The sequence below is a fragment of the Callithrix jacchus genome, chromosome 11 (assembly GCF_049354715.1).
Source record: "Callithrix jacchus isolate 240 chromosome 11, calJac240_pri, whole genome shotgun sequence".
In the NCBI taxonomy this organism is placed as follows: domain Eukaryota; kingdom Metazoa; phylum Chordata; class Mammalia; order Primates; family Cebidae; genus Callithrix; species Callithrix jacchus.
In genome coordinates, this window is record NC_133512.1 from 103,355,145 (window position 1) to 103,382,766 (window position 27,622).

Genomic DNA, 27,622 nt, shown 5'->3' on the forward strand with positions numbered 1-27,622 from the left:
TTTTTTTTTTTTTTTGAGATGAAGTCTCACTCTGTTGCCCAAGCTGGAGTGCAATGGCATGATCTTGGCTCACTGCAACCTCTGCCTCCAGGATTCCAGCGATTTTCCTGCCTCAGCCTCCCTGATAGCTGGGATTACAGGCATGTGCCACCATGCCCAGCTAATTTTTGTATTTTTAGTAGAGACAGGGTTTCACCATGTTGGCCAGGCTGGTCTCGAACTCCTGACTTCAGGTGATCCGCCCCTGCCTCCCCCACCACCTCCAAAATGCTAGGATTACAGGCATGAGCCACTGCGCCCAGCCTAGCCCACATCTTAATGTCTATAGTGATAATTTCTTTCAGCATTAAGTAAACTGGCCAAATACAGTGGCTCATACCTGTAATCCCAGCACTTTGGGAGGCCAAGGCAGGAGAACTGCTTAAGGCCAGGACTTTCAGACCTGTCTCTACCAAAAAAAAAAAAAAATTTTTTTAAATTTAAAAAATAAAAAAATAAGGAAGCTAACATGTTAGGATACATTGAAAACATAGTGTGTTATTAAAAGGATGACGATTATGTCACATCAACATTAATTGGGCCTAGGACAAATTTTATAGCATCCTTCTTACCTTTGTACAAAGCTGCAATGCAATTCTACTTTTGAGCCCTCCTAAATATGAAACAGAGGAGTGTCAAAGGAAGGACTATCATAGATGAAAAGATGGCATAAAAGATGAATATGCTATTGTTATATAAGGATGCTAATGAGAAGAAAATTCAGTGATATTCTTCAACTGAGACAGGCAACCTGAAAGATACTTGAGAGGAACACATTTGTTAGAGTCAAGCAGGGCTTTGGACATTACTTGGTTCAAGCCTATGTTTTACATTTAAGGGCACAGAGACTCAGAAAGGTTGAATCATGGCAGTGTGGTGCCTGTAGTTTAGGTCTTGTGACCTGGATCCCACGCCTCTTTCCATTCTACCTTTCACAAAGAAGAAAGCTAAAGCAGCTGAGAAGATATTTTCACAATCATTCAAAGAATACAAAACCATGGATGGTCTGAGTCAGATTTGCCCCATCCACCCAAACTAGCCTATACCTATACCTTTTGGGTACAGCAAAGATGGGGTTTTCATCATATATCAATTACTTATAACTTTTTCTCAACCTCTCAAGCTGTAACAAGCAGAAAATCTGCCCAAACTCTCAGGGGTCATAAAGCAGGAGTCAGGAAGTACCATCACTGACGCACCACCTTAGTCTTTTATGACACCTAAACGCAACAGGCTGGAACTCTCCTGGGATTCCATGTTTTGAAACTTTTTCAGTGCTGAGGAGTTTGAGAAGATACTCAGAGAAGTGCCAAGTTTATTAGAGTGAGAGAGTATTACCCTCACATCGCCACCAACAGACACAGATCTCAGAGACACACTGACCTCTCACCAATAATTATGGAGAGTTTCTAGGGTTGGAAGATACCTTAGAGGTCACAGAGCTGACCCTCCCATCTGATGCATTAACCCCTCTTAATCGTTTCCCTCCAGGAGACTGAGGTCAGATTCTGTTTAACAAATGACCATCACTGAAACACTGGCCAGCTCTGACTCTGCACCCGAGAGGTGGAGAATGTTTAAGCACTGTAAGGCAGTCGCAGGAAAGTTCCTTGGCTCAGGCCCCCAGTGGTCCCCTTTTCCTAAAACAAAAGGTTCCCAGAGTCCAGTGCAAAGTCCCTTGAAATCCCCTCACCAAGCACAAAGCACAAAAGGAGGCCTGGGCCGAGGGACTGGGTTAGCTGGATTTTGTCCTTGGGCTTTGAGAAGGCCTGGTTCTCTGTCCACAGAAGGCCTCTCTTGCAGGGTTCTGGGGCCAGCCCTTGCCACGAGCAGCTTGTTCTTCAGCTCAGGAAACTCCAATCAGAGAACATTAGGATTGCTGTTCCACCAGCTGTAGCTTGGCAGTCTTGACTCGGTGCGCTTCCTTCAGGTTCCGTGCACAGACCTCTGGGTTGGAAATGAACTCCACCTGTTGCACGGGAAACCAGCCTCGCTCCCCATCTGAGAGCCTCACGCCCTCCAGCCAGCCTGTGGGCACAGGGTGAGTGGGAACAAGAATTACCTGGGAAAGGCTCATAACAGCTTCCTGGATCACCTTCCTGAAGACTTTTCTGAATTCTCAGGCTGAGTGAACTGGGGAGCCTCCAGCATAAACCCAGCCTCTGAGTGTCCTAAACATGGCTGCCCTGGGTGTGGCCAAGTCTCCAGGTGTCCACTCCTGAGCCTTCCCCACTGTGATGGTTGCACTGTGTCCCCCCAACGCCAGCATTTATGTTGATGTCCTAATCCTCTATATTTCAAAATGTGACCTTATGGGGAATGAGGTTGTCACAGATATAATTAATAAAGTGAAGATGAGGTCATATTGGAGTAAGGTAGGCATTAATCAAGTATAACGGGTGTCTATATAAAGGAAGAAAACTTGGGCTGGGCATGGTGGCTTATGCCTATAATCCCAGGACTTCGGGAGGCTGAGGTGGGTGGATTGCTTGAGGTCAGGAGTTCAAGACCAGCCTGACCAATATGGCGAAACCCCATTTTTACTAAAAATACAAAAAGATTGGAAAGATGCTGCCACAAGCCACGGAAGAGCTGAGGTGACCAGACTGGAAAAGGTATGGAAGATCCTCCCTAGAGGTTTCAAAAGGACCATGGCTCTGCCCACACCTTGATTTGGGACTTCTTGCCTCCAGAACTGTGAAGGAATGAGTTTCTGTTGCCATAAGCCACCAGTCCATGGTACTTTGTTACAGCAGCTGCAGGAAGTGAACACATCCCCAGCGGTGCCCTGCTTGCAGCGCCTGGCCTGCTGCTCACGCATCCTCCCACTTACCGTCACTGCTCTGCTGAGTCACCATCACCACATCGGCTTTCTCCAGGGCCAACTCATCGTTCTCTCGGGGCTTGTAGGCTCGAAGGCACTGTACTTGGGGTGAGTCTTTGGAAGAGAAGAGTGTGAAGAGAAGTTAGGAGAGGCAGGGGAGTAGAACACAGACAGGGACTTGGAGTGGGGTGGTGTGGGAGGACTTGAGATAGAGACAGGTTGAAAGTTACAGACAAGGCTGGGCACAGTGACTCACACCTGTAATCCTAGCACTTTGGGAGGCTGAGGAGGGCAGATCACCTGAGGTCAGGAGTTTGAGACCAGCCTGGCCAACTTGGTGAAACCTCGTCTCTACTAAAAATACAAAAATTAGCCGGGTGTGGTGGTGAGTGCCTGTAATCCCAGCTACTCGGGAAGCTAAGGCAGGAGAATCACTTGGACCCTGGAGGCAGAGGTTGCAGTGAGCTGAGATCGTACAACTACACTCCAGCCTGGGCAACAAGTGAAACTCCGTTAAAAAAAAAAAAAGAAAAGAAAATCACAGACAAAAGAAGAAATTTGAAAATGGTTAATAAAGAAATAGACATAGCAGTAATGAAATGGACCAAAAATTCCACTTCTCCAGAGAAAATGGGTTGAGAAATACATTGTGACCACCTTTAGTTCCTCATCTCAAATATCTGAGATCCAGCTAATGGCCCATCTTCCCTCTGAAACCCTCCCTGATGCTAGTCTTCAATGGGTTCTGAACTCTTTTAAGACTGTGTGTTCATGCCAAGGCATTTATCCCTGTCTAACTGCTGCAGGAATGTGCTTTGCCTCTCTAAATGGATTATAAAATCTGAGTCTGTGTCTTATTCTTCATTTTCTTCCCAGTACCAGAGGTGGGATGAAGAAAGATTTAACCAGTGGGGTCCCAGGTAGGACCTACACAAGAGACCGAAGGCCCTGGAGCTTCAGATTCCTCATCTATAAATGATCGAAACGGTTATTGATCCAGATGAACCTTGAGGTTATTCATGATTTCTCTATTTCTATGTTTTTGTGAACCCGCGGACAAGCCCACAGATCTGAAGCTTGAGAAAACAAGCCTCGCAGCATGCTTCACCTATTAGGATTCCATCATATGTAGGTTTATTGCTCTTTTATGTTACCACACTGCCCTGATTCTCTTGTAAAACAAACGGAAGGCTGCATTACTATTTGCTTTCTCAAGATCCTCCCCATCTGCCATTCTCAAGGTCAAAGTAAAGGAGGAAGAATGATCCTGCTGCCCTGCTCACCCACAGGGGAACTGAAGCAGCAGACAGAGCACACAGTGAGCGAGTTGACAGAATTCAGTTACTACCGGGCTCTCCTACTTCATTCCCAATGTTCCCTGCAGTTGTTTGTTCTTTTCAGTCACTAAAGGTCCAGTGTTCCTTTGAGATCAGATTCTGGATTTAAATTAGGGTATCCTTGCTGGAGGACAACTGTGGGGCTAACATGAGAGGCATAAGAAGTCCAGTCTTGGTGGGACCGCAGACACATGCATAATGTGTGTGTGCCTGTGGCTCCCCATGAGCACCCAGAAGCTTGGGGTAGGTGACCTCAGATCGATCTGTGGTGCTATCCTCCTGCACACCTCCCACCACAGCCAGGCTTTCTTCCCCTACCCCCACAAGACCTTCAAGTAGGTAATATCTAGGCAAAATAATGTCAGCTTAGACTTAAGGGGACAAATGATTTTAAAAAGAGAAAACTATTGCCCAAGGAAGGGAATGTATAGGGAAGGGGGATTGCTGTGGTGTTAGCAGTTTTAAGTGATATATTTCCGGTGTTTAAGCTCTAGAGGCCAATCTTTACCCTGACATTTTACAGAAAACCAGTAAATGGAAGCCTAGAGTTCCCACCCAGCCCTCTAAACCCCTGTATCCAATGGTGACATTGACCCTGCTTGCTTTTCTCTCCCTCTCAGACCCTCACTCACCATAACACTCCAGAAGGTCCAACTCCTCTCTTGGCATGGCCAAGGCTGAAATCCACCGAAGCTTTTCACTTCTGAGAAAACAAAGCAGAGTCACGGCTTCAACTGTGGGGGTGTAGGATGAGATCCAAGGATGGGGATGGCAAAAGACTGTGGGAAGGACGTTTCTTTCCTTCTTTCTTTCTTTTTTTTTTTTGAGCTGGAGTTTCACTCTCGTTACCCAGGCTGGAGTGCAATGGCGTGATCTCAGCTCACTGCAACCTCCGCCTCCTGGGTTCAGGCAATTCTCCTGCCTCAGCCTCCTGAGTAGCTGGGATTACAGGCACGTGCCACTGTGCCCAGCTAATTTTTTGTATTTTTAGTAGAGATGGGGTTTCACCATGTTGACCAGGATGGTCTCGATCTCTTGACCTCATGATCCACCGGCCTCGGCCTCCCAAAGTGCTGGGATTACAGGCTTGAGCCATCGCGCCTGGCCTGGGAAGGACTTTTCTAGTCCCATGACTCCTATGACAAACTCTATAGCACCCTTTTTGGTTGGAAATATGACACAGTCTTGAACTATATGTGAATGTGTCTCGTCACACTTTATTTTCCTCCTTTCTTTACAGAATTATCCTCCTAATGGCTTCTCATATCTTCCAAGTTGGGGCATAAAGTGAGTTAGTTGTAAAGTCTGTAGATTTTCTGTTGTGGAAATTGTACTAAGTGAAATGTCCATCTCAGTTTAGGTCCCCTCCATCATTTTGCATGATTCTTGACACTCCCTCGCCTATCTCCCTTCAACCCAGTATCTCAGAGATGACCACCGTTTCATAATAATCATTAGATCAGGGAGATATGTCTACTATGTTATTTGTTGTTGCTGCACAGTGCAATCCAAGCCTAGGTTTGTAATCATCTGAAGGCTTTTGCATTCTCTTAGCCTCTGTGCCCAATTGCGCCTAGGTAGTTGAGCACCGACACTATGACTATTCTAGGAACAGTGCTCAAAGCACCAAACAAATAGCATGCATCTGCACCTGATGATTTGAGGTATGTGCTGTTTTGTACACAAACTCCTAGGCTAGTCCTTCTGTTCAGTAAATGAGAACAGGCGTTCTTGGTCCCACTCTGAAGTATCTTCCAAGGGACAACACCGAAAAAGTGTCTACAACATAGGGATCCTCAAACACTTCAATACGCCAAACTTTTAAATAACTATTCATATATCTTTTATAATAGCAGTAACAGCTGCAGGCTTTTATATGTTCATTACTGCAGGCACTGTGCTCCAGATTTTATAGGTATTATTAATACTCTCAAAAATGTCTGTCTGTCTGTGTGAATGTATTTTATTATTATTGAAAAGATGAGCAAATCAACTTTCTCAACACTATAGATTTCGGGTCAACAGAGGACTGGGTTGGAAGACGGGAGCACAGAAAGCAGAGGTCACCCAGCACTTGTCTTATTCACATCTGTGGCATACAGCTGGGGCATAGAAGGGTTTCTGTCTCAGGAATGGAGGCATTTGCTCACAGATACTAGTATTCCAATTCTTTGCTCACTCCATACCAGTCCTTCTCCTTTCTGATACCACACAGACTTTGTCCTTCTTGAGTAAAGAGTAGAAAATAGATGCTAAGCCTTGGCAGTGACTGTCCCCTCTCCCCTCCCATCTCCTGCAAGTTATCCATTAATTTTAGAAGTTTGGGTTTCTCTCTGGTCCTCCCTGGTCCAGAATGGGCTAAAAGAGGCCAGGGCCGTCTTCTGGACACATTTTCTGCCTTGGTCCCACTTCTTTTCCAGGCTACCATCTTCCCCCACTCCCAATTCCTCTGCCCAGCCCCATCTCACTGAGTCTCCGTGCGGAAGAGGAACTCGGCCTGGATGCCCTGAGTGTTTTGCCGCAGAAAAAGTCGGAACAGGTTTTTGTGAGGTCCATGTAGCTTCATTTCACACTTCTCCCCTCGAACAGAGGAGAAGGGAGCGTGGTCAAATACCAGGAATCGGTTACCCCTGCAAAATACAAATCTTTTCAACCTGATTCTAGAGTTTTTGTACTTCACCTACCCTCATAATATTGGATTCAAAATCCCTGCATCTACAGCCTGCAAATTCCCACAAAAACCCTAATATGGTCCCAACTTGCTCCCAAGACAGTAGCTCCAGGGTCCTCGGGGATTTGTCACTAGTTTAGCAAACCACAAACCTAGTGCAATGGATACATTACCACTTTAAAGAGGTGAAGAGATGGGCTTAATGTAAATTTCCCAAGAAACTTAAGACCAGAGACTTAAGATCTGGAATTAGCTAAGTATCTCTAGAAGAGTAGGTTGAGTGAGGCCAGTCCAAAGAAGCCACAGATAGACTAATGAGAGAATGTGATATGCTATTTTGCTACACTTTGCTCTGTGTCTACAACATAGTACATGTCCTGCCATGTGGTCTCATGACATGGAATCCCCTGTTTACTTTGGGCTTTTCTTGTCTCTAGGCCATGACCTGGGCTCTAGGGGTTAAGCCATTGAGAAGGGCTCTGCTAGGAATATGACACTTGTTTCTCCCTTTCAGACCTCCCATCTAGCCTCATCCCCTTCCCGTCTCGTGCCCTGGCCTGCCACTCCAGTCACTGACTCTCGGGGCCGAGACAGCAGCAGACAGTCATTGAAGAGGTGCAGGTGGACTGGACGCGTGCTCAGCTTCCTTCGCAGCCCTGGGGACACACTGAACTCCAAGGCAGTCAGCTCCCCGCTCTTCACCAGCCAGCGTGACTGAGAAATGAGTGGGAATATCTACAGGGCAGAGGAGACAGAGAAGACAGTGTCACAGATGGGAGAAGTGTGAGGTTTGCGCCTGGTCCCACCCTTCTCCCATGCCACTTCCATGCAAGTTTCACCTTGAATGATCATCTTTTCCACATCTGCCTTCTGGCTCATAACCTATCACTTACATTCTCTTTCTCTCTAAACGCTCTATCTACCACTGCCCACTGGTGTGAGGCTCCCACGGTTGTATGTTCAGGTAAACAGAAGATGCCTATGGTCCCACTCAGGAGAGCGAGTGTGTGGGACAGTTTTGACCTAGAAGCCTGAACTGAAGGAGGGATGGAAGAGGTCAAGCAGGGTAAATGATGGAACAAGTCGGTTGTGTCTATGCTGTATCTTAGAGTTAAAATACTAGAGGCAGGTCTGGTATCAATTCCATTTATTATTATACCAGAGACATGTGAGCAGTTGTAGTCAAATATGGAGATGAGAAGGAGAATTAGGTGGGGTGTCTTAGAGCTGGAATTTGGTTAAAGATGAGGGTGTGGACTATGCTTAGGACATGAATAAGGAATTTTCCTCCTCTTTCAGGAGTGTAAAGATAGTATCTGTTCTAAGCACCAGCACGGTGGCTCACTACTATAATCCCAGTACTTTGGAAGGCAGAAGTAGGTGGATCACTTGAAGCCACGAGTCTGATCCGCTTGGCCAACATGGTGAAACCTTGTCTCTACTAAAAATACAAAAATTAGTCAGGCATGGTGATACAGACCTGGAATCCCAGCTACTTGGGAGGCTGAGGCACAAGAATTGCTTGAACCCAGGAGGTGGAGGTTACAGTAAGCTGAGACTGCATGACTGCACTCTAGCCTGGGGTGACAGAGTGAGACTCTATCTCAGAAAAAAAAAAAAAAGATGGTATCTGTCTAAGTTGGAATTTGAATGTAGAAGTCTATTTTAGATTTGCAGTTCAATGAGGGATGTTGGCCCTAAATTTGGATCCAATCTTATGTGGGTTTGGTTAGACTAGAAAGAGATTTGATAAAGTAATAAATGATTAGCGCCAAAACGTTTTTTTATAGAGGCTCATCCTGAAAAGTTCTCTCTCATCTGCCCATTTCTCAAATGTACCCCATCTTGTCCTCCGGAACCACTGTTGCTCTTTTTCTTATTCTCCTTCCAGAGTTTCCTTATGCACACACGAGCAGATACATATATAGATTTGTATCCTCCCACTTTATACCAAAGGTGATAATAATATACACACAATTTTATGCCTTCTCTTTTCACTTAGCAATTTGTCTTGGAGACTGAAGTAGGCCTCGCAGAAATAGGACAGAACAGAAGGTGGACAGAAATGAGAAGAGTGGCTGGTGATCATGTGAGCAAGGGGGTTCCAGGCTAGGGGGTGATCTGCAGGACATGCTAAGGGAGTTGATGGGCAGGAAGCGGGTGCATAGGACTGACTTACTTTGCACTCAAACTCAATCTTCTGGCTCAGGTAGATTAGCTCCTCGGTCCGTCGCATTCTCTGGACATTGTTATTGCAGTCCCGGATCAGCTAGGGTTGCAGAGTGAGGAAAGGGGAAGGGCACCGTGTTAGAGGCATTGACCTTTGAGTCCCCTGCAAGCAATCTGGAAAGTGGTTATGACGGCCTCGCTCATTTCTCCCAGGCTTGAATTGAGCAGGCAGGATCAAGCGGAAGTCCTAGGCACCTTTGTATGAGCTGGCAGAACATTCCTGGACTGAGTGAAAGTGAGCGTCAATGTGGGGGCTATGGTGGAGAGACCACAGTCCCTTCATGTGGCGTGTGCTCAGCCGTGGGAGAGCCGGCCGTGGGTGTACATGTTTGGAAGTTTGGTGGATGGGGGGAGGTGGTTGAGCTCTCCCAACAGGGTCCCACCTCCCATGCTCCCTGGAGTCGTGGGCCCAGGCGGGGAAGACCTCTCTGAGAAGAACACACAGAGGGTCAGAGTGGAGGTGGTGGCTGCCTACCTGCTCCAGGGCGTGGTGCGCCTTCGTGGCCTCGGCTTCCTCCGAGGAGCCAGGCTGTGTTCTCTTCAGAATGTTCTATTGAACAGACAGTAGGCAGGAGCCAGACGGGAAGAAGAAATGGGAAACAGGAAGAAATGACTGGGGGCTCATGAATGAGAAGCCAGGGGACAACTTTCAGCAGCAAATATTTCTAAGAAAGCAGGCAGTGGGCAGCAGGGAGACAGGATGTGGAGACCTGGCAGAAGAATGGATAGGCCTTTGTTGTGGGTCTTCCTGAGGGCATCCCTTTGAGTTAAGGGGAGAGGACCAAGGTAGCATCTGCCCTACCTGGAGCAGCAGTTTGAGGCGGGTGATGCGTTGGAAGGGCAGAATCAGAAAGGACTTGAGGGAAAGGCGCTGGCAGATGGGGTCGCTCTCCAGCTTCTCCAAGACCTCTCGGAAATTGCTGTTGCTATTCCTGCATGGAGAGGGAGCTTTAGGAAAGTGGGGATGTGGGGAGCAAAGGGGGATACAGTGAAGGTGCAGGGAATGGAGCTCAGTGGAATATCCATGGGCTGGGAAAGAGCGGTGGGAACTGACTGCAGGGTGCTCAGACGTGATGGCTGAGGGGAACCAACACGGAGGGCTCTTGGCAGAGCCCTCTGGGCTGGGGACTGGTGCATGGTCATTGCAGAGCTTACATGGGGATTGAATGGGGGATGAGTCTCACATCAGGCTCTGGAAGGTGCGTTCCTGATAGGTCTGGTTGGTGACATAAGGCAGGTAGACCCGGCGGAAGTCTGGGGCATGGTTCAGGACCACATCACATACTTGGAAGGAGAAGATATTATTCTCAAAGTTCTCTTCCAGGTCTGAAAGGAACCTGTTCAGGATGTAAACAAGTCTCATGAGACTTCTGGGCCTCAGTAAGCAGGTGACTGGCCCCTGATGTACACTGAGCTTGTGACTTCTTCACTCCATTAGTCAATAACTTCTATGGACTCTCCTTTGTGCTCCTGGTTATGCACTGGAATTCTCTCCAAAACTGTCCTGAGTTTGAGCCTGATTTAATGCTTTTATTCTAATATTCCATTTCTCATTCTTCTTTTGACCCTGTTCAGGTTTTCTGATCTTTAGATGGTTTCTCCACCTCATCTCCAATGCAATGCATGACCATGGTAATCCAAAACCTCAACCCAGGGAGCATTGCTCATTTACTTATCCATTAATGGATCTATCCACCCACAGGTCCTCTCCTCTTCCTGCCATTTTTTTCCCTATAACCATTGGGAATCACGGAAGAAATTGAGGACGAATTTCATCTCATAAGTGTGGGATGTCTAAGAGGGGAAAAATGAGAGGGTTTCTAAGAGGGGGAAAACAACAATGGAATATTTAAAGCCTAACAACAGTGAGGCCGAGTGAGTGGAATTTGAGAGAAGGGGAGTCTCACGTGGCACTGACGTCTCGCACATCCTGCAAACGAGAGAAGAGCCATTGGTGCTCCTGGTTGGAAAGGGTGGACCGGAGTGAAGTTGAAAGCTGGAAATGATCCACGGCTATGTTTAGACTGCGTAGGTAGGAGGCCTCTGACACAATCAACTCAAATTTGACCTAGGAGGTTGGAGATAAGGAAGACGAATTAGGAATTTTATTGACCCCCTGGTATACGTCAGCTACTGTGTAATGTTTTGGGGGTAGAGAGGTGAGCAAGATCCTTTTATGGTTCACAGTCACACCAGAACTGAAGTTATTCTGGGGTGAGAGGGGAAGAGCATTTGAGTAAGATTTCATCTAGGGTTGAAGCACAGTACAGGCCCCCAAAGGCGTAAGAGAAAAAATATGCTTTCAGCAAATCTAACTAATGCAAAAACAAGAACAAAGAATGAGTAACAATTTGAGATGAATATGTTAATTTGCTTCACTAGGGCAACATTTCTACTGTCTATATGTAGCCCATAACATCATGTGGTATATCTTGAATAAACACAATGAAATTTATATTTAAAAAACTAAGTAGGCTGGGTACAGTGGCTCATGCCTGTAATCCCAACACTTTGAGAGGCTGAGTTGGGTGGATGGCTTGAATCTGGGAGTTCAAAGCCAGGCTGGACGACACAGAGAGACCCTTTCTCTACAAAAAAAAAAACACAAAAATGAGCCAGGTGTGGTGGCACGCACCTGTAGTCCCAGCTACTTGAGAGGCTGAGGTGGAAGGATTGCTTGTGCCTGGGAGGTGAGTTTGCAGTGACCCCAGATCGTGCCACTGCACTTCAGCCTGGGTGACAGAGTGAAACCCTGCCTCAAAACAAACAAAAAAATTAAACTAAATAAATTGAGCATTTTTCAAACCAAATGTACAGCAGTGGTGGCAAGAGATGAAGCTGCAGCAGTTGAGGAGGTTGGAAGTGTGATGTAAACAATGTAAAATTGTTTGGATTTAATGGGACAGTGAAAACAGGCTTTACATAGGAGAATAACTTGACCAGATTTGTTTTTTGTAAGGTTATTTCTGGTTTTTTTTTTTTTTTTTTGAGATGGAGTCTCATTCTGTCACCCAGGTTGGAGTGCAGTGGCACAATCTCAGCTCACTGCAACCTCTGCCTCCCAGTTTTAAGCGATTTTTCTGAGTCAGTCTCCCAAGTAGCTGAGATTACAGGTGTGCACCACAATGCCCATCTAATTTTTGTATTTTTAGTAGGGATGGGCTTTCACCATATTGGCCCAGCTGGTCTTGAACTCCTGACCTCAGCTGATCCATGTGCCTTGGTCTCCCAAAGTGCTGGGATTAGAGGCGTGAGCCACCGCACCCAGCCTGTTTTTTAAAGTTATTTCTGAGCAGAATGAGAAGAAAAGATTAAAAGAAGCAAGAGCCATGTTAAGAAACTGTTGTAATAATTCCACATGAGAGATGAAGGCCTGAAGAGCCATGGAGCTAGAGAGAAGTAGATTAATTTTATAATTATTTATGAGGTAGAATTGGAAGGGTTGGGTTCTTTGCTACAAATGGGGCCTCAAAGAGGAGGAAGGGCTGCAGCTACTGTTTTGTACTCAAAGCAAAAGCTTTTTGAGTTGGGTACCTGGGTAAATGATGGTGTCATTTACCGAATCAGAGACCTTCGAAAAAGGCATAGATTTAGAGGATGAAGGTGATGAGCTCAGTTTGAGGTTTGAGGACAGATGAGAAGCAGGAGACAGAGCAGGATATCTGAGAACGAGACGGCACAGCTGTGGTTTAGTGCATGCCCAGCAGGTGAGAACCTGTTTGGAGGTCCCAGCAAGGGGTGCCATGACTCATGACCATGCCTCTAACTGGGATCCTCATGCTTTTCATCCAAGCACGTGGTCTCAAGAGAGATGCCTGGACAGAAAAGAGAAAAGAGACACACACACCCTGGTGATGACTTGGATGACCAATGACACAGCCAGATGACCCTCCTGTACAGCAACCCTGAACAGGACAATGAAGGTTCATTTGCATCCTTGCCCTAACATTCACTACCATGACTGACTTTGGGTGGCTCATTTAACCTTTCTCAATCTCACTTTTCTTGTCCTTTTATGTGACTATAGTGACCCCTGTCTCACTGTGAAAGATGCAATAGTCAAAAGAAATGGAGTCTGTGAAAGTACTTTGTGAACCTCAGAGTTGCTACTTTATAAAATGAATAGGTGTGTTTAAGAGATAGGAATGTAGATCCCTTTCTTCTTACAAACGTGAGACCAGGGCTGGAATCTGATGAACTTCCAGTACACTGGCATTGGTAAAATAGAGCTAGAACTCATGTCATCTCCCTGCTGTTTGGTCAAATATGGGGAAGAGCAGTTATTTTCTAAATATCTTCCATGTCCTTAAAAATCTGCAAACAGAACAGGGCTCTCTGAACTTTGCAAGGCCTAAAAATGTATTCTGTCTCTGACTTGGTAAAAGCACTTTTTATCCATAAGTTCTCCTGGCCTAAATTTTACTCTTCCCTGCCTCTGAAAGGCAGAGAGTATAGCACTGATATTTATCAAACTATACATCAGCCATTATTGCAAAATTAGATACGCATTATTTCCTTTAAACCATACAGCAACCCTGAAAGGTAGGCATTTTGTAGGTGGGGAAACTGAGATTTAGTGAACTTATGAGGTCGCCTAAACTAGTACTTGGTGAAGTCATGATTCAAACCTAGGTCTGTCTTACTTAAAATGAAAAGTCAACATTTTTTGAGAAATTACTATATACCAGGCATTCATGATCTTGATTCTTGCAGTAACTGTATCTCAGTTTTACAAATGAGGAAACCAAGGCTTAAAAAGATCACGTCATGGCCAGGCGTGGCGGCTCATGCCTGTAATCCCAGAACTTTGGGAGGCTGAGGCAGGTGAATCACAAGGTCAGGAGTTCAAGATGAGCCTGGCCAAGATAGTGAAACCCCATCTCTACTAAAAATACAAAAATTAGCTGGGAGTGGTGGCAGGCGCCTGTACTCCCAGCTACGTGGGAGGCTGAGGGAGAGAACTGCTTCAACCTGGGAGGCGGAGGTTGCAGTGAGCCAAGATTGTGCCACTGCACTCCAGACTGGGTGATAGAGCGAGACTCCATCTCAAAAAAAAAGAAGAAGAAGATCACATCATTTGGCTAAAGTGAAATTAGTAATATTAAAGTGGGCTCTGGGGCCAGGCTCAGTGGCTCATGCTTGCAATTCCAGCATTTTGGGAAGCCAACATGGGAGAACTGCTTTAGCTCAGGAGTTCAAGACAAACCTGGGCAACATAGTGAGATGCCATCTTTAGAAAATTTAAAAATTAGCCAGGCATAGTGGCACATAAATGAAGTTCTAGCTTCTTGGGAGGACCCTGTCTCTAATAAATTAATAAATTAATAAATTTTTTAAAGAGTGGGTTTCATATCTAGGTCATTTTTTTCTAGAACTTAATTTCTTAAACATTATTCTATTCCATTGTTCTCTACTGTCTTTCTGGGAAGAAAGGTTTTACCTCATATTTCAGACAAATTATTGGGTGACCCTCTCCATGTGGGAAAACTTACTAATGATAATAGCTTAGAATCAGACAAACAGCCTCTAGTTCAGTCTTGCTGCTGGGAGTAACAACCACGCAGGGACTGATGATCATTCTAAGGCCCCTGTTAGGTGACTGGACTCCAGGACAGCTGCAAGGGGCCCTCTTCAATGGACCCAACAAAGAGCCCCTGAACATGTTTTGGCTAAAGAGGAAAACTGCAGTGTAGCCTGAAATCCTGGCTGAACAGGAAAGTTTTTCTCTATCCTGAAACAGCAGCGGTAATGGGATTAACTCCACACTCCTCCCCATAAATTCAGAGGCCACAGCCACCCAGACCATGAGCAGACAGGAGTAAGTGGCCTATGGCATGAGGAGGTGGTGATATCCAGAAAACAATTCAACATGCTACCATGTCCAGCTAACTTTTTTTGTATTTTTAGAAGAGATGGGTTTCACCATTCACCATATTGCCCAGGGTGGTCTCGATCTTCTAACCTCATGATCCACCCACCTCGGCCTCCCAAAATGCTGGGATTACAGCTGTGAGTCACTGCGCCCAGCCAAACAATTCAACCTCTCCAGAGTGGACATGAACCACAGCTGTGGCATGTACACGCGCCTGTGTGTCAGGGACAGCCTGCTCTTGGTGGCAGTGGTGAGCAAGAGATAAGGATGCCAGCCAACAAGACCTTGTCATCTCTTCTGTACCCCCTTCCTCACTGCGTCCTGCCCAGTACCTCTTGCAGCTTTTGGTCTTCGTGGGTCATGGAGAGCAGCACGGTGCTGTTGCGCACTACGGGGATTTCCTGCCAGAGGGAGCTGCTGGAGGCCATGGAGAGGCGCTTCAGGTACGACTCGGAGGAGACCAGGGCCTTCCGAGGCTGCCGCGGGGAGCTAGGCCCGGGTGCCTCTGTCAGGCTGTCCAGCCGCTGCTGGCTCTGGATCTCCTTATTCAGAACAACATCACTATACTCCTGGTAAAGCAGCTGGGCTGCAGGGCAAAGGAGCACGGGGAGGAAGAGAAGCAGAAAGAAGGGGCAGTGAGCGGAGGCAGGGAAATAGTTCCTCTGCAATGCCTTCTCCTAGGGACATCCCCACCCCACTGCTGACAGCCAAAAGCCCCTCTCCAGTTCTAGGCAGAATGCCCACCTGGGTCTATAGTTCCATTTCAAGGTACTCACAGGAGTTGATGAGCTTGGAGCGGCGTCTTGAAAAGCCTCCCATCACCTCCTTTGTTTTTTTCTCCCTGTGGAGTAAAGAAGGACTCTGGGGTACCTATTGGCCATTAGATACAGAGCACCGCAGGTGACCATGGGGGACAAAGTCTCTAGCCTCTGGGACATGAGCTGGGATGTCAAGACCAAATCCCCTGGAAAGGCACAGAGTTGCAGCTTGACCCAGTTGGGGTAACACGGAGCTTTCTTGGATGTCATGTGGAACTTTTGTATGGGGTTTAGTTCACGGCCAAAGGGCTTGGGAGGACAGATGACTCAGGCTCGGCTGACAGAATGAGGTAGATAAAGACAATCTCCCTACCCTGGGATCCTGGCATCTCTCTCTTCTCCTTACACCCAGAAGAAACAGGAATGAGCCATTCGGGATCTCAGAATCCTTATCAACTGAAATCCTCACTAGGAGATCTCATGGTCCAAAGTGAAGAGAGTACAGCGTGGCTGTTAGGGGCGAGGGGGACTCACCGAAAAACAATAGTGTCTGAAGGGCCCAGATGTTTTTCTATGGCTGGACCTCTTGAGTCTAAAAGTAGAAATGGGGACGATAACTCAGAGGGATATTCAGAGATAGCCATGGACAGTAAGACCTAGAGTAGAAGATATAGGGGTCCCTGGGGGAAAATGGGCTCTATTGGGAAAGTGAGAGGGAAGAAAGTGGCAAAGCAGACAGTATGAGGGAGACCAGTACTGGGGACATGGCCAGCGATGTCCCCAGCCATGAGTCAGGATGGGACCAGGAGAAGTACAGGAGGCTTTCTCTACCACGCAGGAGGACAGCAAGCCAGTGACTGTAACTGAAGAGTAGAAGGGAATCTGCAACAACGTGGGGGCATCCAAAGAAGGCCTTGGTTGAGTGAGAGACAGGGAGGCAGAGGGGAAGAAGAGGGAAGAGCAGCTCAAGGAGCACGGAGGGTGTCCCAGGGCTGTGTTGAGGTTAGGTACGTATGTGAACGACGCCAGCAGAGGGAACAATGGAAACCCTGGGGACAGAAGAGAGGATGAGGTGGGAAGAGCTGGGAAAAGCTTGGTCTGATGTGTCACTGTGGTTCTGGTCCTTGCTCACCTGAAGAGCCCTCAGGCAAAATGGAAGGTCTGCGCAGGCCCTGTCGGTTCCAGCTCTTGTGCTTGCTAGCCCCGTCACCAGGAGCCACAGCCTGTCCACTGCTGTCCCCTGATGGCCTTCCTGAGTCCCGCCTGTGGGGCCAGCTAGACGACTTCTCCAGGTGCAGATGGCCGGGTTTTTCTGGCTGCCTTGCTTGGCCCACAGATGACCTCTCTGGGCCACTGGATCCTTGCTGAGGGGTTGTCCTTCTCAAAGGTTCTCTTACAGGGGCCTCAGGGTGTTCTGAGACCCCTGCTTCATCCTTAGGGGCGGGTCCCTGGAGCTCTAGAGTCCAGGGAGTGGTAGGGGAAGAGGGGCTTAGGAGGTTTGTCATGTTGCTGAAAGCCATGCCCGGGGACGCTTGGCTCTTACTCCTGCTGGTGAAAGCCAAAGACTCTGTGGATCTACCTGTGGCTGGGGGCCAGGAGGTGCGTCCAGCAGAGATGGGGATGGGGACCGTCCAGTCTTGGCAAGCAGGTCTTGTTTTGGCATGAACCCCTGAGTTTATATGCCCTCCCTGAGCGCTCCTGTTCCTCCCCCTGGACTTTGGGGGTAATGGGGGTGGTTCGGTGGAAGGGTCTATGATGGGTACGGGGGGCAAAGGCCTGTAGATCCTTGAGACACCAGGAGCAGAAATGTGAGAAAGGTAGGGCTGTGGCAAGTCAGGGGTGGGCGGGAGTGGCTTGTTGTATCTCCACCTGGGGGTGGCCTGAGCATGGCTGGAGCTGTCTGGGGTAGATGGTAGAGGTCGGTGCTGCCTGGCCACGGCGGGGTCTGGGGCTTGGGGAAGTGGGCCTTTATGGGGGCCATGCGGCCCTGAACCTAGGGCCAATGGAGGAGGGTGGCTATGCCGCTTCAGTGTGGGAACCGCTGCATGAGGATGGCCATCTCTTTCCACCTCGGAGGGATGGATATCCCTCTTCTCTGGGGGAGGAGGGGGCAGAGGTTCGTGGATCCTCACATCCTTGGAGACAAAGGACAGGGAAGAACCGTAGGCGGAAGATTCTGTGGCAAAGGCTGGATTATGTGGGGAGCCCCATGGCTGGCTGCTGGGAGGACTGCGGGGCCTCTCCAGATTTGAGATGGATTCTTGAGAGTTCTGCTTTGGAGTGGACAAAGCAGTAGGGGATTCCGAAATGGTGATCCAGTCCCTACCACTCCTTCTGTCCCTTCTTGGGGTCGTAGAGCTATAGATGGCAGGCTTGGGGGGCCTCTGGGGCAACTCTGAGTGGGAGCAGGAAAGTGACCTTCCCCTCAGGTCTGGAGTCGGCTCTGTCCTGTGAGAACCGGGGAAGGAGTCGCTCCGTAAGTGCTGGATGGCACCTGTGGAGTTGGCTGGGGGCCTGGGAGGGCTGGCCCCGGTGGAGGGGAAGCCATGGAGGGCAGCTGGGCACATCTCAGAAGTACCCCAGGGAGATGGGTTATCCATTGAGACAGAGGCACTGGCAGTTTCTGGAGCATGTGCAGCATACAAGGTTTCCCTCCCAGGAAAAGCAATGGTGAGCTTGGCAGATACCAAGGCAGGTGTGATGAGGGAGGCTTCTGCAGGACTGGGAGGAGCTGAATCTGGTGTCCTTGGAGGACTCACAGATGCACTGGCAAAGACCACCTCAGTGCCCTGGCTGGACAGTGTTCCCTTGCTCAGCCTGGATCCCTCTTGCTGGCTGTTTTGAGCTATTTCCTTGTCAGGTGACTCCTCAGTGGAAAAGTGGCCAGATAGAAAAATGGGCTGGTGAGAGGATCTGATGGGCTCCAGTGAGGGAGTCAGAGCTGCCAGGGACAGTTCCTCGGCCTGGGGCTCTGTCTGAGTTGTGGGAGTCATGGGATATGAGGCATCTGGAAACAGGTCACAGTGAGGAGAGTCCTCAGGGGGTACCAGAGCTTGCATCGGAGACCCATCATGCTCATTCTCCTCTTCCCTGCTCCTCTTTCCTCCCACTGCCCCCAGGCTGCCACCATCCCAATTCCCTGGCTCCTTCTCCTTCTGCCCCCTGACTGGCACCACTTTCTCCTTGAGACCATGATTTTCTTGCTTTCTAGTTACTTCCTCTGATTTTTCCACAAAGCTTTGACTCTTCTTATCCTGGGACTCTACCCTATTCTCTTCCGGCACCCACAGCTCCCTACTCCTCTCTTCTCCCTGTTCTGGACCTCCCTGACCCTGAACCCTCCTCTCCATATCCTCCTGCTCCCAGTCACCATCATTCAGACCCTCTGGCTCCACAGTGAGCTTCATTCTTTCTCCTTGTCTCCCAAGCATTGTATCATCTTGTACCTTTTCCTGTTTTTGCTTTTGTTCTCCCTTTTCACCATTAACCTGCTCTATCATCTGTTCCTCCCCCAACAGCCCATTAGCACAAACATCCTCCCCCAGAGTTCCTTCCCCGCAAAATCCCACTTCCTGCTGTCCCGGCTCCTCCAAAACTTGGGTCTCCTCAGGATGCACAAGCCCCCGACTTTCCTGCAGCTCCTCAGACGGCAGCTCCTCCCCCTGCCAGGCCGTCCCACTTTCAGAGCCTTCTGTCTGGTTGGTCTCTGAAGGGTGCTCTTGGCAGGGAGGATAAAATCCGGTCTGACCGGAGGTATCTGAAGAGGTTTCCTCCTCTTGTTCTGCCTGTCCAGATCCCAATGTCAAAGAAGTAAGTCCTGGCCAAAATTCCACCTCTTCTTCTTCTTCACTTCCTGGGTCACTGGAAAATGGGGCCATGTCTAGATGGTCAGTCTGAATGGGGCAGGCCCAGAGCTCTGGGGGAGCTAGAGTCCTTGCTTGTTGGCCTGCCAGACTCTGGGGCGCTGCCTCCCAGTGTTCTGGAGTGTCCCAGGCCTTGGCCACAAGGTTTTCCTGATTGGGCTCCACATCTACAGAACCTTCCTTGGGAAAAGAGGGCATTGTCTCAACTGCATAGTCACACACATCCCTTAACTCTCTCTGCTGGGCTGCCGAGAGTCGGCATTCATCTCTCCATTTATAGGATGGGTCCTCATCTTCTTGAGCTTCAAGCCCCAAGGCAGAGACCTGGCTGCTCCTCATGGAAGCCTCAGGGATAACGCTGAATTCCTCTATGGCAGGGATGGGAGTAGACGCTCCATGCTGAGCCTCCTCAGCCTCCATCAGGGCTGAAACCTAAGGAGGAATTAAAGACAAAGGTTTCTAACAACTCTGCTTTTACCTATCAGAGGAAGAGACTGTAAAAAAGAAGAGCGATGCGTTTCTTTGGTTCCATTTAGGGTCATTCTTTGAGACAACATCTTCTTGACAAAATAAGCAATAGCCTCTATAAAACTCATCATTGATTTATTTATTCAATAAATATTTTCCTAGCGACTCTGTTAAGTGTAGGACATTCAGTAGTGAATGAGATAAAGATCTTGTCGTCATGGAGCTTGTGGTCTTGTGAGACAAACAGGTAATAATGAACAATTAAATTATAGCAGAGGACCATTGTCAGAGAGAGCCAAGTGGCTCTCAGCTGTCAGTTCTCTCTAGACTGTATTATGTCATCTTCTGTCTCTCCCTGTCTACTCTTCGGACACTAGGAGTGACTCAGCCTCATATTACTCCCAGAGACACAGACATAGCACAGGACACACCCCAGAACTGTTAGTCCAGAGAAGCAGTGTCAGAAGGAGGGTATCTTCCTCCTAAGCTGTGCACATCAGTTAAAACAGGCCAGGCTGTTACAGCCAATGTGCAAGGTACTACAGTTTCATCTACTTTATAGAGGGTTTGCAGTTTAACTCATCTTTCTATTTCCATAGTGTCTGCTGCAGCATTGTAACTAACCAACAGTTTTGCTTCCAATTCTAGAGGCAGCTGTTGAAAAGTGGGATGATAACATCCTTATTGGATTAGTGTTGAACTAGACACATTACCACCTTCAAGGAGGCCCACGGAAGTATGCTTTCTGCATTTTCCAACTCTCTCCTTTGCCCCAGTATCCATAGGAATTCTTTGCAATAATTCTTTCAACCTTCCTGTCTCTTGATTTTGACCTTCCCGCCTTTCTTCTCGCTTCCAGCAGAACACCTCATCCCCTATTTTGAAAAGAAACTAGAAATCGATGGAACGGGATTGCTCTCACTTCATTTCTTATAATCCAAAGCAACCTGCATTTCCACTCTTTCTATCTTCCGCCCTCAGTCAGGAAAAGACGTGTCCCTCCTTTCCATGCTCTGTCATTTCTAGCCTGCTTCCCCAGGAACCTCGTGTGCTCACAGCTTCATCTCTGCGGAACCACCCCTCGGGTATGGAAGAAGAATGTGGAATCCACATTCTTCTCATCTTTCAAATGTCTGGAAGGAGTTGCTCTTAGCTGCTGTCTTCATACTCTCACATCACAGCTGCCTCCAACCCAGCTTCAATAAGCAGCATTCTGCCCATATTCCCTACAGTCTACATGCTGTTAATTCCAAAGACCCTCCATATCTTCACTGTCGGTGACTCTTGTCAGTATTGGACACTACTGAGGTTAGAAATACTCTCTTGTTACATGTGGTATTACATTTTCCTGGTTTTACTCCAGTCTTTTAACTAGGTTAAACTGTACCCCTCTTTGTAGCACTTATCAACTATAATTAACTTTACTTTTCCTTTCAGCATTTATATAATTATAATTATATAATGATGTGCATATTTTGATTTACCTTCTATTCAACAGATGGTAAAATGTATGAGATTAAGAACAATGTCTTGCTCAATTGTCCATACTTAGCATAATATCTGACCCACACTAAGCATTTGATAAATATTATTCACATAAAGAATAAAATTCAGGCCAGAATAAAACGTGATCCTTTCACTTCAATGGAAAATGCCCACCTTTTCCTAAAATCATGATTACCAGTTTACATATAAATTTAGACATTTAGAGATGCATACACAACAAATTAATTTTTCTTATTTCTCATTCTGAAACACTAAGGTTTTCCTGCATACATGTCATTAAAAATGAAAAACTTCTTTAAACATGTATATGCCATGCATCTAAGAGTCATCATATCAGATGGGTACCATTATTCTGTCCATTTTACAGGCAGGAAACTGAGTTTCCCAAAGCATTTTGTATACATAATCCCGACACTTTGGAAGGCTGAGGCAGGTGGGATGCTTGAATCTAAGAGTTTGAGACCAGCCTAGGCAACATGGTGAAACCCTGTCTCTATAAAAAATACAAAAATGAGTGGAGTGTGGTGGCATGCACCTGTAGTCCCAGATACTCGGGGGCTGAGGTGGGAGGATCACTTGAGCCCAGGAGGCAGAGGTTGCAGTGAGCTGAGACCACACCACTGCACTCCAGCCTGGGTGACAGAGTGAGAGCCTGTCTCAAAATAAATAAATAAATAATTTAATTAAATTCTTCTTTCCCTCCTGGCCCAGATTCCCCATATCTAATCAATCGCCATGTCCTACTGACCTCATCTGCTATCCCTTAAGACTGTCGCATCCATCTGCACTGGAGCGTGCTGCTACCCTCTTGCCAGGGCCACTGCACCTGGTCACAGCTTGGGCGTTGGCCTCCAGCCATTTTGCGCCTATTCCAATGTATTCTCTGTACAGCACCTAAGTGAGTTTCAAAAGCATCACTTCTAATTTAGATTCTTCAGTAGCCTCTGAATGCTCTTGAGATGGCAGTATGGGTTACACTCCCTGCACAACCTGGCTCTGCCTTCTTCTCCAGTAGCCTCTTCACCTGTCACCATCTGTCCTTGCATCCCCCAACACACAACTAGCTTTCAGTGTCTTTAGCTCACTGTCTTTCACCTGTAGGCCTTTGCAAACACTGCCTCTCTCTGCCTGGAATCCTCTTTTGCAACAGAGAATCCTTTGCTTCTCAAATACACCTTGTACTAGTCATGCCATATTTAATGTCTATTTTCCAGGCTACAGCATGAGCACCATAGGGCACAAACACTGCCATATTAACTGCTCAATCCCCTCTGCTTGGAACTTAGTTGGCTCTCAACAAAGATGCACTGCATGAATGAGTGCCGGAAGAACGCAGAGTTAAGAGTGTGGCTCAGTGTTTAATTGTGCCTCTTTGATATCTTTGCTGGTTTTAAGACAACTGCAGAAACCATTTAATTTATTTGAACACCCATTTTCTTACCTATAAAAAGGAGATAAAAGGATTACTTCACAGTTCTAGTAAAGATTAAACAAGATAACATAAAAATGTACACTGTTATTCTTAAGGGTCATAGAAACGGTGGCTATTGTAAATACTGTTGATCTGAAAGCCAGAGAATAAGTATAAGAGAGAAACATAGGATTCAGAAAGCTGGCAGGACCGTCAAAGACACACAGAAACTTTGCTCAATTTACAGATGAAGAATCTAAAGGTCGAAGACCCTAGGCCCTTGCTCAGATCTCCTAAGCAAATGGTATAGGCAAACCTGAAGAAAGGCTCTTGACTTAGGTTTATTGTGAGCACTTAGATGTCCCACTGAAAGAAAGCTGGAAGGCCACCAGTCCAGAGAAGACCCCAGAATTCTATGGACCCAATGCTGCACCTGACCCTGCACCTTTCTTGTCTGGTCCAGGCTTCAACTGAAAGCTCAGCTGCTCAGAATACTGTCCTGCTGAGCCACCTGCGCATGCACACACACACACACACACACTCTCAGCACTCCTTACAATCTCTTGCAATAGAGCCTGACATAACCAAACCGGCAGGTTCCCAACTACTGCAAATGTAGTATGCGACAAGATTCTGGCCGCTCCAGAAACAGATACCATCTCTATGGGGCAAAGAGGTATGTCTGTCATACTTGTACACATGCAGAAGGACTTTTATGTCCTTTTCCACTTAACTGACACCATATGTGATTTGCTCCCTATGTTAGCCCTTTCATACAAAACACTATAATCCTTATGGGTGATTTTGTAATGTGGCCCTATTCTCTCAACCACACATTGAATAATATACTTGCTCACTGTAAGACACTTTCTAAAACTTGGCTCCTTCCTGCCTAAGGAGACCATGAGACTAAACCTGTACTCTCTCCTCACCCACATCTGTATTTTCAGCTCTCCTCCTCCATATACACCATCACGTTCTCAAAACAAGTAGCCTCCAAATAGAAGTGTGTTTCTGCCACATCTAAGGTATATCTATAAATACTACGTGCTACCTGGACATTTTCTGTTCCAATCTAGTGGCACAATGCATGCCTGCCTCTGCAAACCCATTGACACCGTTTCTAACAGTCTTCTTTCATTTGGAAATACCAGTGATCACCTGCTGAGCCACTGGTTACCGCAAAGGGAGAAATACCCCACGTTCCCTATACTTGATCCTATCTCAGTGATCCTGTCGCAATCAGGCATGACAAAGCTAAAATGTGACAAAGCGAAAGGAAATCTGTAAATCATGGTCTTACTCACGTAAAGGCATCAGGAGAGTTTTTTTTTTTGCTATGCTCATTACGTTAGAGTGCAAACATCCTCATCTCTTCCACCAAGGGTGAATAATCACTGTTTATCTGTGTATAGGCAAAGCCAGGGCATGGCATCATGGGGATATGGCCTTCCTTCAGACCACAGACATTTCACATCCATATAACTTCATCCATGTGTGACTTCTTGAGATGCAAAGTTGCAAGTCATCCCTTTAACACAATGTGTGACAGAGTTCACTATCTTCCCTACAGCCCACCCGCCAACACCTTAGCTCTTGTCTATTTCTAGTCACAAGACACAAAACTGTGCTTCAAGGATATAACCCCTCCCCAGTCAAACAGCTAATTTTTTGAACTGAGGCTGAGTGCCATGTATATTTTTGAGGACCATGCTTCCTGGCTTTTCTAGCAAGGTTGAGTTCAAATATGCTGACTTACAAATCACTAAAATAATATTGAGGTTAAAATAAGATCACCACATAAACATATAACTTTATTCACTGTTTGACATCACTGCCCTCAGTACTACTAAGATATCAAAATAGGGGTAGCTTTCCAGACCACTGACTAAAACGTGTGTTCTATCCACTGTAGAAAAGTCCCACCATGCCAGTGAAAACTGTAATAAACATTTCTTATCTATTTCCTAAGGTCTGAAAATGTCACACCAACTGCCTTATAGACCAGATGGTTTATATAAGAACATTATTAGTGTCAACGCTGACTTACACTCCAAAAACTCATCTGTGGTCCTGGTGGTGTCCACGCAGATTATATTAGTGTGAGTGACGCGTTTGTGTATTGACACACACCTCGAGGGTGACTTTGTTCCAGTCTACCTTGCAGGCACTATGAGCTCCTGCTTACTCCACAGACACTGTGAGTGACCTGGCCCCTGTCTACACCACACCTGTTGGTTACCTGTTTGAGTCTACACCACTGACACTTGAGTAATGCTGCTCCTGGTGAACCCAAGACCCTGGGAGTGACACCATTCCTGTCTATACCACATAGCGACTGATCTCTCCAGACACCACAAATGACATATTCCTGTCTATCCCACAGATACACACGTAATGTGGCCAGGGAACCTCAGACAGACCGTGTTAAGGGCAGGGATACACTCTCGGGACCCCTAGTATATGAAGGCTCCTGACTCTATTGAGAATCACTATATTCTGTTGATGAGAGAGAGTCCTCTGCACTCTTCCTGATGTCTCGCTCCTCCCCACTAGGACCATGACATGTATTCCTCTTGCACAACAGTCTCACGTGGAACTGACACCCCCAATCCCATCTTCCCAGCTCCCCAGGACACCTTCGCTAGCCACGGCATCAGTTTTAGGCCCACAGAGTGGTTAACAAATGACACCCATATTGCTAGGGCCTATGCCAGGAGCTTCCTCGTGCTCCAAGTGCGGATAAAACAGGATGTCTGAGACAGAGGCACATCAGGAGTTTTTTTAGCTGGGAGCTGGGATCTCCGGAGTAGGCCCAGGATGCAGGCCAGACGTTGGCGTGCAGTGGGGGAGCAAGTGAGGAAGGAAGTTCTGAAGGAAAACCACCCTCGTCTGCTTGACACACCCTTCCCTCTCAATCTGACAACAGTCCTGGCCAGAGTTCACTTCTAGGTAGACAGGAGGGCAAATCAGTCTTTGGAACGCAAGATCCAGGAAGGGAAGAAGGGGATTGAGATTTGGACATGAAGTGGTATCACCATTGACTCTCCTCCTTGGTCTTGCTGGAAGGCAACTAAGGATGCCAGGGGTTCTAGAGCTCTGAGCCCCCATTCTAGCCCTCCGGCTAGAACTTCTCTCTACCTTACTAAGTCACAAATGCAATGTTGTGATTCACATGAAGCTTTGGGAGGCTTCCCATCTCTAGGGAACTGGGGTGAGGGGCAGGGCAGGAGTCACCATTCCAGGTTACAGAGCTTTGATTATCAGGGAGAGAAGCCACACACAGACTCACTCAGTATGCAAATACCTATGGAGATAAATAAGGAAAGGGCCCGGCCTGGTTAAGGAAAGGGAGCGGATAAAACCTCTCCAGGTCAGGAACAGCCTGGAAAGGGAATCTCAGTTATTCCTTCTGACGCGGCTTAGCTTTCCCCAGGGCGCCGACTTTGAAGCCAGAGCCCTGATTACGGGCCCGGGGAACCTCTGGGGGCAGGGTGCCTGTTTCCTAGGCGGGACCCGACCGGAAGCAAACTTTGAGGCAACGGCGTTTCCTCCAGTTCCTCTCCTCTTCCCGACCAGGGTCTTCAGACGCACAGCCGAGCCCGGCCTACAGGCCCAGCCCCCCCATTTCCGGAGCCTGCGCCCCGGACCCCGCGGGGGCCGATCCCAGGGGAAGGCCTGGCTTCCTCTTCCTTCCGGGCCCTGCCCCACCTCCGCCGCGCTCCTCAGCCGCCAGGGGCCCGGGGCCGAGACGGGAGAAGGGCACCCACCTGGTCGGTGTCACATGCTGCTTCCTCGGCCCCAGCGTCCCCTCCAGGTCCCGGCGCCGGCCGCAGTCCCCAGCGCAGTCCCCAGCGCAGGCCCGGCCGCCCCACCCGCGGCCCGCCCCTGGCCGCCCGACGTGAGGGAGGGATCGGGTTCTCCTAGGAAGTTTCAGGTGAGGAAACAGGGACACACCTTCCCGGAGGAGGGGCAGGGCCCCTCCGCGCGCGAGCCCCATTGGTGTGAAAGAAGCTCTCGCGTCAGAGCTGGGAAGTGCCGGGCCGGCTGGGAGGAGAGCCCGGGCGCACGGGCCAGGCCGCCGGCCGTCCCCAGAGCCCCGAGGGCGCGGTGCGCGGGCGCAGGTCGGGCGCGGGCGGGGTGACCCGGGCAGGGGCGCTCAGGGAGGCCGGGGCAGCCGCCGGGCCCCGCGGTATCCTCGGACGCCTCCGCAATCTCCCTGGTGTTTGTTTCTTCCAGTCTTCTTCACCGGAGCCTGACTCTGGACCCGGCCTGTCCGCCCGCAGCTCTCTGTGTGTGATTGTCTTTTGCCTGGGCCGTGCCTCTGGAAGTCTGACATCTGTGGGTGTACGTGTGTCTTTATCTTCAGGCCTCAGTGGTTTTTGTGTGTTTCTTCGTTGTTTTTTTTCTGAGATGAAGTCTCGCTCTGTCGCCCAGGCTGGGGCGCAGTGGCGTGATCCCCGCTCACTGCAACCTCCAGCCCTGGGTTCAAGCGATTCTCCTGCCTCAGCCTCCCAAATAGCTGGGATTACAGGCGCATGCCACTATCCTGGCTAATTTATATATTTTTAGTAGAGACGAGATTTTGCTATGTTCTCCAGGTTGGTCTGGAAACTACTGACCTCAGGTGATCCGCCCACCTTG

The 27,622-nt window shown here is 48.0% G+C and overlaps 2 protein-coding genes across 3 annotated transcripts in view; one reads left to right on the forward strand and one right to left on the reverse strand.

The window, feature by feature from the left end:
* Positions 1-1,336: 1,336 nt before the first annotated feature.
* LOC100414419 (rho guanine nucleotide exchange factor 5) lies at positions 1,337-26,842 on the reverse strand. 2 transcript variants are annotated; one of them, XR_013523762.1, is made up of 15 exons: positions 26,749-26,842; positions 16,863-20,025; positions 16,265-16,322; positions 15,749-15,813; positions 15,305-15,558; positions 11,008-11,168; positions 10,285-10,437; positions 9,903-10,032; positions 9,576-9,810; positions 9,051-9,140; positions 7,449-7,606; positions 6,669-6,830; positions 4,833-4,903; positions 2,873-2,977; positions 1,337-2,067 (listed from the first exon to the last, which is right to left on the reverse strand). XR_013523762.1 is itself a non-coding variant. In XM_009002892.5 (15 exons), the coding sequence occupies exons 2-15, from the start codon at positions 20,011-20,013 to the stop codon at positions 1,910-1,912; spliced, it is 4,791 nt and encodes a 1,596-aa protein (XP_009001140.4). In that variant the 5' UTR covers positions 20,014-20,025; positions 26,749-26,842; the 3' UTR covers positions 1,337-1,909. The 2 variants fall into 2 exon arrangements, 1 of the variants encoding a protein (XP_009001140.4); XM_009002892.5 differs by having other exon boundaries at positions 9,576-9,650.
* LOC144578241 (uncharacterized) overlaps positions 23,599-27,622 on the forward strand; it is a 29,294-nt gene continuing 25,270 nt past the window's right edge. Inside the window, exons 1-4 of the mRNA XM_078341987.1 lie at positions 23,599-23,654; positions 24,982-25,080; positions 26,405-26,915; positions 27,218-27,325. Of these exons, the coding sequence (XP_078198113.1) occupies positions 23,599-23,654; positions 24,982-25,080; positions 26,405-26,915; positions 27,218-27,325 (774 nt within the window). The remainder of the gene's footprint in view (positions 23,655-24,981; positions 25,081-26,404; positions 26,916-27,217; positions 27,326-27,622) is intronic.

Excerpts from the sequence above, each read along its gene's own strand:
- LOC100414419 (XM_009002892.5), bottom strand. The coding sequence starts at position 20,013 with ATGGAGGCTGAGGAGGCTCAGCATGGAGCGTCTACTCCCATCCCTGCC. Across the intron at positions 10,438-11,007 it reads GTGCGAGACGTCAGTGCCAC|GTTCCTTTCAGACCTGGAAG; the intron begins GTGAGACTCCCC and ends CATCCTGAACAG. Across the intron at positions 7,607-9,050 it reads AGATTGAGTTTGAGTGCAAA|ATATTCCCACTCATTTCTCA; the intron begins GTAAGTCAGTCC and ends TCTGCCCTGTAG.